At 39.4% G+C, this 15,615-nt stretch overlaps 1 protein-coding gene across 8 annotated transcripts in view; it reads right to left on the reverse strand.

The window, feature by feature from the left end:
• DYNC2H1 (dynein cytoplasmic 2 heavy chain 1) overlaps positions 1 to 15,615 on the reverse strand; it is a 347,141-nt gene that overhangs the window by 182,940 nt on the left and 148,586 nt on the right. For 5 of the 8 annotated variants that reach the window (XM_053900566.1, XM_053900572.1, XM_053900569.1 and 2 more), the window contains 5 exons: positions 13,489 to 13,652; positions 11,884 to 12,003; positions 11,220 to 11,354; positions 9,489 to 9,632; positions 6,800 to 6,910 (listed from right to left, as the gene is read on the reverse strand). In XM_053900566.1, coding sequence (XP_053756541.1) covers positions 6,800 to 6,910; positions 9,489 to 9,632; positions 11,220 to 11,354; positions 11,884 to 12,003; positions 13,489 to 13,652 — 674 coding nt within the window. The remainder of the gene's footprint in view (positions 1 to 6,799; positions 6,911 to 9,488; positions 9,633 to 11,219; positions 11,355 to 11,883; positions 12,004 to 13,488; positions 13,653 to 15,615) is intronic. The other 3 variants (XM_053900571.1, XM_053900570.1, XM_053900567.1) reach the window with 1 other exon arrangement.

Genomic DNA, 15,615 nt, shown 5'->3' on the forward strand with positions numbered 1-15,615 from the left:
TCACAAAAAGATGCTCTTATAAATCCTACCAGCAAGTGACATCCTCACCTGCAAGAGAATCACCCCTCTACTGGAAAGATTCAGTGCCTCAAATCATACAATATAAAAGCACAGTTTATTTCATAAAAGTACATGCTGTGTATGTATATGCAGCAAGTAGTCAGTAAATACCTATTAAGTGAATAAATAAAAAGCATGTGTTCACAACCATAACATAGCTAATGACTTAAAAAAATTTCTCCAAATAGAAAAACTTTGGGCAGATGGCCATCACTCAGATGATGGGAAAAGAGTTACAACCAACTAGCATGTGTAGGAAACAACTACATGTGACTTTAAAAATATAAAAAGCAAGACCTGTCATTTGGGGAGATGTGGAGTGTTCTTAGGTATGAGAAAGTAAGAATTCAGGTGTGGGGTTGGCTGACTGGGGACTGGCTGGATAAGATGCTTATTTTATAAATTAATGCATGTTTAAAATGATTACCACAGCATCCCTCATCGAAGGTAGATAACGATTAAGATAAAAATAAGACAATACATGTACTACTTTGAAGGCTTTATCACTTAATAACACACTTAATTCTCTACTCCAGAGATATACACACACAAATTCACACCCAGTACTACTACCCTTACCCCGCCACTGCTTCCTCTGACCTGAGGAAGAAGAATGCGGTCTCTGTCTCTAGGGTTAGTACAAAGACGGCAGGGCCCTGGCACTCTAGGGTTCTCAGATCAGGCGCTGGGTTCAGCGAGCTGACTGTTAATTCCATCACTGAGGCCAAACTCCAAAACACTGGCAAAGAATAGCCACATAACACAGAGTCAACAAACGGGTAGTGGCAGTTCCCCTTCTTCCCTGTGTTCTGGAGACAGAAGACTTCCCAGCCTGAGGGATGAGCACACAATCGTAGCTGAGCCTCTCCCATCACATCCCCCACAGATAACGGCACGGGAACTACGACAGGCTAACCCGGACCTTCATCGCCTTCCCAAACTGGAGGCGGCAGAAGCCGTTTCTGGCAGCTGGTTGACAGCTATACCAAGGAATCCTTTCAGCCCCAGGGATTTAAGAACAACGTTATAATAAAAAACAATTATGACCCGAGAATACACCTAAAAATACAATTTACTGAGAGACAAGAGGACACATTATTTCCAAATAAACCGGGGTCAAATTAAGAATGTACAAATCAAGCTTACGGATTTTCTGAATATTTGCTTCAAACAATAACCAAAACAACAACAAAAAAACCCTGTCATCATCCAGAGTTGAGAAATTACTTTGTACCTCTGACGTCCTTGATCTACACTGCTTTTCAGACCAAAAAATTTCAGTATTTTATTTACTTATTTCCTGATTTCGAGAAAGAGCGAGCAAGTGAGCTGTGGAGAGGAGACAGAGGAGAGAGGAGAGAGGAGAGAGGAGAGAGAGAGAATCTTAAGCAGGCTCCGCATTCAGCATGAAGCCCAACACGGGGTCAGTCCCACAACCCTGGGATCCTGACCTGAGCTGAAATCAAGAGTCAGAAACCAAGGGACTGCACCACCCAGGCGCCCCAATTTAGGTGTTTTAATTCAATGTCAACTCATCTCATTAGGCTTGGTTCTGTTAACAAAATTCTTTAGTATCATGGGGATATAAGCAAAATCTCAACTGATCATCGACACGAAGAAAAATCAGTAAGAGAAGGCAGAGGACTAGCGAGTATAAATCAGCCACATGGCATCCCATAAATTCCACCCTGGCATCACACACACCCCAGTGAATATGCAGGAAGGGTGAAACTGTTAGCACACGAGTAACATGGTAGAAGGGAGTCTTAAAGCCCACTTTAGGATGAGGTCAAGTGTTTCCAGACAGGATGATTTTGCTTGAACTGCACCCTGTTAGCCTTGAGTCTTCAGGCATCAAGCAGAATGGGCTTAAATCCCAGTTCCAACACCCTCCACACAGGAATAACCTACAGCACGGGTGCTAGCTCTGCATCTTGGTCTCCTCCTTTAGAGAATAGGATTGTCGTAGGAAGTGAGTAACAACGTATGTGAGGTGCTTCCCCGGTGCCTGGAACACGTAAGGTGACACACAGTTGCTACCTGCTTTACAGTCACCTGATGCACTACATACTACTGTACCAGAAAGGAAATTTATCTTAAAAATCTTCTATAAACCTCCTGATTCTCAGAGACTGAGAAACAGTAGCAAGAATAAGAAATCTATTCCTTTTATTTGTACTTGACACTATTCATCGCTTTCAAACAACTTCAAGGTAATGTGTAAAGTACCTGCTACCATATGAAGTCTTGCTTTAATTGAGCAAATACGTAGACAGCATAGAACCAAGCATAGCCAGGGGCACCTGGGGACTCAGTGGGTTCAGCACCCAACTCTTGATCTTGGCTCAGGTCATGATCTCAGGGTTTGTAAGACTGGGCCCTGTGTTGGCTCTGCACAGCGTGGAGCCTGCCTGGGATTCTGTCTCTGTCTCTCCCTCCCTCCCGCCCTCCCTCTCTCTCTCTCTCTCTCTCTCTGTCTCTCTCTCCCTCTCCCTCTCCCTCTCCCTGTCTCTCTCTCTGTCTCTCTCTCTCCCTCTCCCTCTCCCTGTCTCTCTCTGTCTCGCTCTCCCTCTCCCTGTCTCTTTCTTCTCAAAATAAATAAACTTAAAAAAAAAAAAAAAAAAAAGAACCCAAGTACTCACAGTTGTGCTTGAGGTGGTAGGTCACACATTTTAGTTAACAATTCTATGCACATTCAACCCTACTTCCAGAAAATCTAAAGGGTTAGATGTAATACTAAAAGTTTCAAAATCTTCTAAGCAGAAGAAAATGATTCAAATTATCAGGGTTCATTTTAATAAAATGAAAGGCTATAAAATTTTTAAATATCCAATCAGAGAACTTCTACTTTTCTATTAAAAGACAACACATTTTGATAGAAAAAAAAATACCAGAATCCAAACTAAATGATTTGTAGGATAAATACAGTCAGGAAATGCCATTAATTTCCTTTTAAAGTGTAATATCCATTTGCATTTGAATCAGCTGGCAAATCCACTGGAGAGGAAGGCGAGGTGACCCGTCTTCCCTCACCGGCAGCCTCCCTGCATGCCAGTGCTCCGGTACGCCATGCTTCCACGAGGACAGGGACACGGCAAGAGCACATGCTCTCCAAACCTCCTCTGTGCTCTCATCCAGTACATGAGAAAATCACTTCACAGCCCAACAGCAACTTCCCTTACTTCGTATCTGTTCCAAATGACACAGTGGGAGGAAGAAAGGATACGTAAAGGCGCCAGCTTGTGCACAGTCCGACAGAACCACAAGTGTTGGGGAACTGAATATGCTACTTACCCGATAATTGTCCAAAATACTTGGGTTACTGAAATAAACGCTCTGATCTCTTGGACAAAAAGAATGACAGAGCCAATAGTCTGAACTGAAATTGCTAGACAGCCTTCTCCATTTGTTTTAGTTTATTACAAGCCTAAATTTTCTGCTACAAAACAAGTCAATCACTTTTTTGTTCCAGGTCAACTTGCTTTCACGTGGGTGTGATGTGAATACTAATAATCCCAGGCTCTGCTTCAAGGCTCTGGTGTTGCCACACCACTGTTGGCAACACAACAGCAACATCAGCATGAGGAAAAGGCAGTTTAATGTGAAGGTGGTTGCTAAAAATCCAAAAAGCTTTCACTAAATACGAAATCAGTTCCATCCTAAGTAAGATTATAATGCTAAATCTTCAAAAATGGACCTCATTGGTTTATAATTAATATGCTTTCTAATTGTCATTCACCACTGAAACTCCATGGAATGCTGAATTCATGTTGAATACATTTAACATTACTGACACAGAAATATGAACATTATAAAACATATTCCATCACCAATTAAAAACATATGTTAAGAATTATAGACGTTAGCTTTTAAAAAATGTTTTCAAGGGGCGCCTGGGTGGCGCAGTCGGTTAAGCGTCCGACTTCAGCCAGGTCACGATCTCGCGGTCCGTGAGTTCGAGCCCCGCGTCAGGCTCTGGGCTGATGGCTCGGAGCCTGGAGCCTGTTTCCGATTCTGTGTCTCCCTCTCTCTCTGCCCCTCCCCCGTTCATGCTCTGTCTCTCTCTGTCCAAAAATAAATAAAAAACGTTGAAAAAAAATTAAAAAAAAAAAAAAATGTTTTCAAGTGTTCACAATAGAAAAGTATGTCTCAAGATAGGCAATAACAAATTCCAGCTGGGCACTAAAATGTTAAGGATGTGCAGCCTTACAAGCTCTCCCCTAGTGCAATAAAACGTTGGCTTTAGCTTAACTTACACGTATTTTTAAGACAATGTGACTTAAAAGAAGTAACCCTAGCTAAACTTCACTTATACGTTACATCACTTTGGTACTCAACATTTACTGTATCTTCCCCTCCCTAATTACATTACAGAATATAGGACATAAAGATTTAAATCTCATCAGTAGATATAATGTATTACTAAAAATAAATAAGAATATATAAACTGAGGTGCAGATATATAGGTCAACAGTAAGAAATTCCCAATAAGCTACTATTTTTTGGAATGAGTAAGAAATTTTATATTATCTTTTGACTTAAACATTTTTCAGGAATAATATTTTATAGTCCATGTACTTCCATAAGGATTTTGGTGACACCTTGAAGTAAGTGTAGGTCCATAATACTTTCACAAAGTATTCACAATCACAAATCACATTTAGTGTAGAGGTTTTAAAAGAAAAGTGAAAAAGCACTAAATATATTACTAGAAGAAGAATCAAAATGAAACTCCGCAACCTTAATATATTCACTAGAAAATAAATATTAAAACTACATTAAAAAACTAATCATGGGGGCACCTGGGTGGCTCGGTCGGTTAAGTGTCTGACTTCGCTCAGGTCATGATCTCACGGTCCGTGAGTTCAAGCCCCGCGTCGGGCTCTGTGCTGGCCGCTCAGAGCCTGGAGCCTGTCTCAGATTTTGTGTCTCCCTCTCTCTCTGTCCCTCCCCTGTTCATGCTCTGTCTCTGTCTCAAAAATAAATAAATGTTAAAAAAATTAAAAAAAAAACAACTAATCATGAAAATTCACTAACACAGAAATCAAAAAATAAATCCAATGATTAAAAAATAAAATATAAAACAATTACCATCAAGTAGATTTGTTCTGTAAAGCAAAGCCTATTCTTTAAAATACCAAGAAAACAAACAGATGGGGCAAATAAGGGAGGACGGTAAAAACAGACATTTAATAAAAATTCAGAGGAGGCAGGAAATATTTACAAACCATAACTTGACAAAAAATAGAAAGACTGATAACATCCAGGGTTGAAAAGGATGCAAGGAAGGAGAGACCTCAATCCACCAAGACAGTAGCAGATAAACTAGGATGAGCCACATTACAGAATACACACGCTCACTAAGAATAATGAGGTTAACATATTTATATTCATGGAAAGATCCTGAGGACCCGTTGCATGAGAAGAGAGGCAACAGAAGAAAACACCTACCAAGGAAAACTGAAAATGTCAGCTAGATGTACATGTGCACGTGAAGAGAAAGGACAGGGACCGTACGGAGCCGATTGAGCGTGGGACAGGCCAAGTCTAACGCAGCGACCGCAGGCAGGAGCGACCGAGCGTTTTCTCTATAGGTCCACCAAGTTGGAAACTCTTCAAGAAAATACGTTTCAGTTTGTGTACTAACAATTTTTAAGTATCATGTGAGCTAATATATCGTACACGTTAGAGACGTGAGATCAAGGATCGATGAAACTCTACTGCTGTGTCATCCTCAGACCTAGAACCCTAACATTTTAGTGACCAAACGGACTTTGACGTCATCTGCTTATAATTTGTCGTGTGTACAGGTTAAAACTCAGGGCCAAACAGGTGATTCTTTGAACGGCACCTAGAATACACATACACTGTACAGACACCTGAAGAGAAATCTCCACGGTTCTCATTAAGCAAAAACTCTGCAGAAATACCCAGCTATAACTCTCACCTTCCGTTAACAGCCCTTGACATTTGAAAGATTTATTCAGTCTCCAGTAAAGATCATCAACATTGTCACTCTAATCATAAAAATTACTATCCCTTTCTACAGAATGTAGTAACTAGATCTTTTTCAAGGTTTTCTGAGAATGCTGTATAACTGTGCCATAACAACTCTATTTCTCTCACTTGTCTTTACAAAGCCCTTCCTCAACATATCTCAACCAATACCCAAAAACTGACCCTTGAAAAAAACATCTTAAAGTAAAAAGCCTCTGTGTTTTCTACAACATTCATAATTTTCTAAAATATGTTTCATTTTCTACTCCTTGGGGCCCTTTTAATATGAAGATGTCTATGACATTCATGTCTCAGGATCAGGCATTAGTTCCAGGAAGAGAAACCAAGTTTGCCCCCCAAGCAATTTCAAGAGAGATTTCTGATTGCAACAGCTGTGTAGACACAGTGCCACACAACAGTGCCATGACAAACGTGGTCCAAAATGTCAGCAGTGCTGAGGTGGAGAGACCCGAGCTAGGAGATGACTCATCACAAGGTCCTGCGGCAGCTACGGGCTCGTTCAGAAGGAAGGGAGATAACCCTCCACACTCGTCATTCTCCTACCACATCCCAGAAAGCCAGAAGACGCCCCACTTAGCAATGAATGTTACTCTGGGAAAATATCAGAAAGGCCGATTTCAATATGTTTCCAGTTGGGAAAGGATTCCACAATTTCACTGTAAGACTGTATTAAATACAAGTTCAGGTAGTATTTTATACATGAAAAAATAATATTTCTTACCTTAAACAGACAACGGCATATATATTCATAGACCATATGTTTTAATGAGCTGATAAGAGACTGGATTCTCCGTTCTGTACTTTCGGAATCCTGTAGATTACAATTTGAAAACTGAAAAACCATTAAAAAATTTATAAACAGTTAAATGATACCCCATAGTTTAATCACACTTATGAAATGTTCCTCCAGACTCAAAGCTGATTCTGGAATAATTATCTTTGTCAATCCACTTAAGGGACTAAATAATACAGGGACTAAATAATTATTTCCAATAATACAGTATGAATTGAATTTGACCATACCACTCTGATACCTAATGGCATTAAAAGTACTGCTTTCGTAGGGGTTAAACCCATTTCATTACTCACATTATAATTACCAATCAAGTCCTGAAACAGTGTGACCACAATTTTCTCATCCTCAATATAAGAACCTAAACGATCTTAAACCATGGTCTCCGTGTTAACTAACGATGAACACGAACACTGATGTTGATGCTGTTTAGAAATCATACCACCTGTAGTTTTTTTGTTTTTTTTTTTATCTGTTTCTGTGCTTCCATTGTACAGGATTGTCATGATTTGAAAAATACCACTAATTGTGATTTCCTTTGACTACTGAAGAGGAGAAGAAGGATGTCAAGGCTGGTCTTTCTCTAAGTGTCACGTGATTTTTCATGTCACCTCAGGGAGCATTTGCAGCCTACATGCCTTGAAAAGTTCAATTTTGGTATAATATTTGGGCTTAACTTCCTCCCTTCCTTGTGATTTTAATGGACAAGGAAAAAGCCCAGTAAAGTAATTTTAACAGTTTAGAGAAAGACATCCAGGATAAGCCGTACAATGTGTAAAATTGGTACAAAACTAATGAACCAGCACTCAGATCCATCAGACCTCGGTTTCGGGCCTTGTTAGCAGCATGTTCTGAGACAGCTCATTGTTTCTGGTTCACGTGGCAGACATCGTCTTCGTTTCACTATTAACAAAGGTCACATGTGAAATGGACCCCTGGATCCACTGAGAGACCCCACTACAAGATTTAATGCATTTCCAAGACACTGGAAATCAAGTTTTTTACTCTACATCTTCAAGATTCTATTGCTTTTTAAAGTAAATTCACACACACACACACACACACACACACACACACACACACACACACACACACACACATGCAGGTCAGTGGTATTCGATAACCATGCTATGGAAGAAGTGTGGTTACCGAGGAGACGCTGGGCTACACACTTTTGTAAGGAGCACAGAATAACCAATGTTCTCCTTGGGTTTAGTCAGAACTGCTAACCTAGTTACCAGTTCTCATACTAGTGAACTCACTTTTAATGTGAATATTTTTTGACTAAAGGATAAAGAAACATTTAAAACAAACCTATACTTGCATACTTTCTAAGTAATTTATGAGAAACTTTTAATGAAAAATTATTCAAAGATCTATATAATCCATTGTTGGTTAAGAGACTGAAAAGGACACTGTTGCTGCCTCAGTCTACTGCACCAATGGCACGTGCTTCCACAGGTAGGGAGATGGCAACTGTGTAACGGCTCACAAACGTGCACTTTTGTGCCAGTCATCCGTGTCTAGGGATTTACCCAGGGGAAAAACGAGAGAAGGAAAACAATGGAAAAGAGAAAAACCACAAGTTTCTATAGCTGTCTTAAAACATGGCCAGATTCTTTGTCACTCCTCCTGACCACGGGCAGGTTTGTGACAGCTTCCACCACACACAACACAGCACAAGGGATACCCACCCAGGGTCGGGTCGTGAAGGTTCTGCCTTACCGAGCAGAAGACACACGTTGGTCCCCCAGATGTCCCACCAGGAACGCACTGCTCCACACGGTGAGGAAGCCCAGCAGGGACAGTACATCAGTCAGCAGCCCTCCCACCAGCCCCAGGCACCAGACTTCCTGTCTCCCCCTCCAGTCCCACCTGAGGCCCCAAACATGGTGAAACAGAGATAAGCCATCTCTGCTCCGCCCTGACCAAATTCCCCACAGGATCCACGAGCGGAAGAAAAACACCACCAAGACTGGGGTAATATGCTATTCAGCACAGATAAGCAGACAGTGTCCATACAGCACCTGGTTACACGAAGTACTGTGCAGCCTCACCGTTTCTCAAAAAGACCGCAGGTTCCTATATATGACGTGAAAGTTGTCTGTGATATACTGACACTTACTTTCAAGACCATGTGATACCTGTGGGTTAAAACAACCTATATCCATTCACGTTCCCTTCCTTCTACGAGCACATACACTTGTTACGTAGCATACACTTCTGCAGCCCCGATAACTAGAACAAACCCTGGAATGTAGCAAAGCCTCAAACGACGAACGTGTACGATGAAATGTTCAATGTTCTTTTCCCCAAGTGAGAAGATTATGTAGACAATTTCTCTTTCTACCATTTTTAATGATACTCTATTACATATTAATTTGTACTCAGAATTTAAAACATTTCCATTCAAAGGACTGTCACACTGGGGTAGTTTGTAAGAACATAAAATACACTAAGGAGCCCGTTTCTTTAAATATGGCTTAAAATTGTTACGTGGGGTCTTCTAAAACGTAATTCTAAACAAGTTTTCTCAGGAAATTACTGTTACAAATTAAGTACCTAGAAAAGTGATCTCTCCTATTCAGTATCAGCTACGGGGCAAGCAAGAGTGTACCTGTTTGTTGTGCAGAGCCCGCTGGAATAGTCGGAGAAATGCAGCCAAACTGAAACGGTACATGTTGTTAATTTTGGCCAAGTCGGAGATGATGAAGAACATCTTGCTGGCACTCTCAGCCAGGGGAAGGTACGCATCCCGCTCCTGTGGACCACAGGTGGGGCAGGAAAACACCTCAGCAGTAGCGCCTTACTGCCACCCACAGACCGCCACACCCATGTGAGCCCCCCCCAGACAACCAAGGAAGAGGACCAATTTTATAACAGGAACAATAGGGCCCAGTTTTTCTTATTTTTATAGAACAGAGGGCAATGTATTTAGATAATTATCTGCCTCTCCGATTAAAGTCGCCTACAGAGGTAGAAGTGGCTCACGGTGGATCGGAATGAGGACCACCAGCACCTACATTAGGGAAAGGGTACGAAGACAGGCCACACAGTTGTGATCAGAAATTAAGTGACAAGGGTGTACATTCCAAAAGAGAACCAGCGTAGTAATAAAAAGGGCACCGTGCTACAATCCCTGCAGGAGAGGAAAGTTACAGCTGTGAATCACATGTGTGTGCAGACAGACGGACCAGACAGTCTACAGGTGTCCACACCAAATACCAAAAAGCACCTAGCACTGTTGGACATAAACACAGAACAAGCCAGTGTCCACGGGGACCTTCGCTCTGACAGAAAGTAAAGGGTGATTAAATGGCCTCTAGGCTCTGAATGGGACTCTGAGGAGGTTCTCCATGGCACTGTTATTCTGATCCGAGCACCAGGATTACAAATACGGTATTAGTAAAATTATGTGTGTGACTCAGCAACGCCTGTTCAGAAAGAGAAGGTCAGAAAGTCCAAAACCCTTGTGTGGTAAGATCAGAAATGACAGGTGTAACATCTGCCGAGCTTAGCCCTGGGACAGAAAACGAGGTGGCTAGATGAGAATCGGGTTGTAAACCTGTTCGTGCTTTGGTTTCCAAAGAGCCCTTCCTATAAGAAAAGACTTAAAAAGTAACGATATGTAAAGGTACAATTTGAGCAAGGGCTGAAAAGTACTCCAAGGAAACGTGAAAAGGTCACTGAGATGACTGGCAAAGAATTAAAGGATGTCCCTGAGAGCTGTGGTCAGGCTGGAGCCTGGAGATTCACAGTCACATACATCTGTTTGGGGGTGTTTTTCCTCAAGCAAAGTTCAATCACTAGAAGGTAGGAGAAGACAGGATATATTTATGTTATGGATTTGGGTTAGAATTTGGCAAAAGGAACTATCAAAAGAATAAGCCAAAAAGCATTTTGAGCATTTACAAGAAAATAGTTCAGATCATCACAATCATGGGGTCCGAGACGAGTAGGGAAGAAAAATGTTGTTAGTGGAAAAAACACCTGAAAACTCTCAATTAATACATTAAACATGCTTTAATTTTAAAAAGCTCCAGGAATGGCAAAGTTGGCTATTTGTGAAACATTAATTTTCAACTTCAGTACAGACTAGAGCTGCAGAACGTGAACCAGTGTGATGCCAGAAATCAGCAGAAGGCAGCGGTGCGTATTATTGATGCCGCGGGCACCACACCAGCCCCTCTGGGGCAGCAAGGAGCACCCCCAAGGCTCCGGGGCTTTGAAGTGCTTTCTATTTTGTAATCGTCATTCCCCTCAGGTCCTCATTCGACACTTTTTATCAGATTAACATAAAAGGTGAAGAAAACATGATAGAAGACCACAAAAGAAAGGAAATAATTACTTGGTCAAGAGAAATCTGGAGTCTGTAAGATTCTTTAAGTGACTCTTGAGTAAGTGCACTGCTTGCTTTCGTCTGATTCAGAGATTCAATCAAATCTTTATTTTCCAAAATATTCCCTTGAGATGTGGCAAGTGTCTGTAGCAAAAATTAACAAAATAACATGAATAGCGTTACACGTATTAAAATAAAAGAAGCCCATATTAGCTATCATTAATTTGATGGTTTTGATGAAACCTTACATTATTTTAAAAGAAATTCAACATTTTATAGTTTATAAGAATGGTACAGTAAATTATGATATACTACACGCATATGTATTAATTTTAGCAATCTAATAAAAACTACTTAAAGGTACAGAATAAATCATAATTTCATGCTGCATTTTAATGTCATTCGAAATTCGGAGCATGCAATAAATATTAGTGAAATAATGCAATAAAAAGACAGTAATACATAAAAATCACTTGTCTTACACATTACTATTACTCCTTAAGATCTTGTATCCCAAGATACCTACTTTTTTCTCTTTGAAGTCTGATTTTAAGATATATATTCACATCACTGACACAACCAAAAACATGCTGAAGGCACTATTAAAAAATACTGTTAATTATATTCATTAAAAATGTAATATAAGAAAGTTTCCTGAATAACTATATCTTACCTCTAAAAGAGATTCCTCAAGCTTGGCTAACTGTATTTTCTTATCTTCTTCCTGTTGTAACAGTTTTGTTTTCTGTTCCTCTAGGTCAGGTTTCTCATGCTGAATAGTTAAAGCCAAAAGCTTAAAAAAAAAATTTTTGTTTTAAGTCAAAATTATTCTAGTGATGAAGTTCAAACAAAACAAACTTCCCACACACAGGTCTTATGTTTGACCAAATATCACAATAATTATTATATTATGTACCTCATTTGATTCTTTCGAGTTAAACATGAGACACTTCACAATTATTTCTGACCAGAAAAAGAGGCAAAATAGTTACACTGATCAATAAAGTATTAAATATTACAGGACACCTGTAAGAAATTGTATTACTTATCAATATGTAATTCTTAGTTCTAAACTTATAAAATTAGATTAAATATATAAAAAACATGGAAACTAGTTTTTTAATGGTAAGCATTCATATAAAGAAATTAAAAAATAACTTCCTTAAAAGACTGTGTCATCAAAATTGCAACGAGATACCATTTCAGGTCCACTAGGATGGCTACAATTAATAAGACAGATGTTGGCCAGATGGGGAGAAAGGAGAATCGTCACACACTGTTGGTGGAAAAGTAAAAGAGTGCAGTCACTTTGGAAAAGTTTGTCCTTCAAAATATTAGACACAGAGTTACCATAAACCCTCAAGTCCACTAAAAAAATAAAAACTTTAAAAAAAAATAAGTAAAAAACACTGAATTGTATACTTTAAATCGATGAATTGTATGATATGTGAATTGAATCTTAATAAAGTTATTCTTACAAAGCAACGTCGGGGCGCCTGAGTGGCTCAGTCGATTAAGCGTCCGACTTCGGCTCAGGTCATGATCTCATGGTTCATGGATTTGAGCCCTGAGACGGGCTCTGTGCTGTCAGTGTGGAATCAGTGTGGAACCTGCTTGGGATTCTCTCTCTCTCTGCCCCTACTCTACTCTCTCCCCCTCTCTCTGCCCCTACTCCGCTGATGCCCTCTGTCTAAAATAAACAAATAAACTTTAAAAAAGATTAACAAGTCAATAGGCACAATGTCTTTAAAAAGAGAGTGAGGAAGGAACTGTGTAAATAAAAGTCTAGATATAAAAACTCACTCTGAGATTCATAAAATATTCTGAAGTACAGTAAGTGATACACAGATGCAGGGAATTCAAAGAGGCCTATATTCTAGCGGGGAAAAAAAGTCACATGAGGAATCAGACACCCTTGCTCCCCTAGCCAAATAAGTCAACGAAATGCAATTTTCACAGTGAAACCTCAGTTTACATCATTAAAAAAGAAAAAGTAGCTGATCTTAGTCTATGATCCTTCTTTCTCTCCAATTCCACTACACACGACGGAAACAGGCCATAAAACCAAAGGCAGCAGCTTGATGTTAACGACGAGTGTCTCACGCAAAGGATAAAGGAAACCCGAATGCTTTACTACTCTAACTCACAAATACATTTTCAAGGTGTTTCCAGAAGTTTACATGCTCATCAGCTTCTTGAGACAGACTCCAACAAGGAATCATGTATTCACAGAGCTACAGAAGATGTCCCAGGCAGCGCACCGCCCACCCGCACGCACCTGGCCTTGCAATCCACTTCTCGTGGTGGTGAAGTTAACCTCCGTAACTATGGCGGCTGCGTCCGGCGGGATGAAGGGGTTGGGGTTTCTTGTTGACAAGAAAAGGCGGAATTCTTCATTGTAGTCGATAATTTTGTCACCTATTTGTACCACGTAACGTGGCCCTATGTTTTAAAAATGAAATTATCAGTTGGCTTCAGTATTCTATCTTTTGCTACGTGACATTAAAAAGTATAATGTATATTTTCTGGTATTTCTAAATAGTTGGTAGTTTATAGGCTTTTCAGTAGAGTATGAAACAGCAACAGTTAGGCTACCCAAGAGACTATTAACCAGAATGCCCTATAAATCAGCTCTTATACAAATAGGGATAAACAATGATATCCATTATACACCATGTACGTGGAATGAATCAACAATTATACCATGACTTACAATTTTAATTTTACAACTAATTTATTTTTAAGAACAAAATACATGTTTTCAAAGATTTTCAAAGGTTAAGAAAAATACTGGACAGAATTTTTGAGAACCTCAGAATAGATTTAAATTTTTTACTTAAAAACTTCAAGTTAATATGAAAATAATTCAATGAGCACTTTATGGAGAATGATCTACCTATGTCCAAAAATCTATCAAAACAATGTTGAACCGGAGTCATTATCAGAGAAACCCAAATTTAAAAGACCAATGAAATACTTCTACATTCACTGGAATGGTTCAAGGTAATTTAAGCAGGATAAATGAAAAGAAAACCAGTCTGAAGGACATCATAATCAAACCACTGAAAACCAATGACCAAGAAAAATTCTAAAGCATCTAGAGAAAAATGACACTTCACTTACAAAAGAGCAAGAATAAACTCAGCAGGTGACCTCTCAACAGGAATGACATAAACTAGAAGACGAAGGAATAAAAACCCAAAAGTGCTTAAGAAAATAAAAACCAACCCCAAGTTCCATGTCAGGCAGAAAAAAAAAATAAGTTTGTTTCCAGTGAACCTTCACTCAATGAAGCACAAAAGGAAACAGTTCAGACAGAAGACACATAACTGAGATGGGCACTAAGAGCACTCCCACCACCAGGAGCACCGGCTGACAGCCAACGGGTAGAGTGCGGAGTCAGGACATCGCAGTCTGACGCTAACACAACACTGGATGTTAACTACACTGGATGTAAAATGTAGAAAAAGAAAAACAACCTCGCTGGAAACAAGATAATGAAATGCTGGCAGAATTTCAGAGAAGTAGAAAGGATAAATGTGTGGACGTACGGACTTGAAGAACAATAATTATCACGTGGGCCATAGAGATAATGCAAAGACAGACAGGGGATACGTGGCGTTAAAGTGCAAAGGAGAGAAGTGGCAAAGTATTTATTTGTATTAAAATGGTAAGTCCAAGATATATATTGTTATATGCAGGATGACCATTAAAAATATACAGAAAATGTTTTAACAACAAAAAAAAATCACGTCAATTAGAAAACTGTATCAGGTATTCTATGACAAGGTCAGCTGCATTGACTTACATGACAAATATTAGGGCAGCGTGGTGACTGAAGATGCAAAACCAAACGACAAACTGCTAATGAGAGGCACCCTTTAGAAACAAGACCAACAGAAAATTGAAAGTAAAAGAATAAAAGAAGTGAAAGTAGTACAAAAACTAGCCTCCCAAAGTATTGTAACCATTCTAATATCAGACTCTAAAACCTGATAACACTTCTGAAGAAAAGGAAGGACGTTTCATAATGGTAAAGAAAAGAATCCAAACAGGAAAATATCACATTTTCAAATATGTATGCATCCTGAAACACAGCTTCAAAATACTTAAAGCAAAAACTGAAGAAACTATATAAAAACGAAACAAATTCAAAATCATAGAGCCTTTAAGAAATCTCTCAACAAATCATAGAAAAAAACAAAATATAGCAGATAACACCACTACTAATAAACTTAACTGACTTTAGAAAAAAATTAAAACGAAAAGCAAATTTCACATAATTTTCATTTGTACATGGAACATACATGAAAATTAACCAATGTCCAATCACAGAGAAAGCTTCAACAGGATGTAAACAAGTGAGTACTTCAGAGTAAGCTCCTTGGCCATGAAAGAGTTATGC

The sequence above is a fragment of the Panthera pardus genome, unplaced genomic scaffold (genome assembly GCF_024362965.1).
Source record: "Panthera pardus isolate Hobbes unplaced genomic scaffold, ASM2436296v1 HiC_scaffold_12, whole genome shotgun sequence".
Classification (NCBI taxonomy): domain Eukaryota; kingdom Metazoa; phylum Chordata; class Mammalia; order Carnivora; family Felidae; genus Panthera; species Panthera pardus.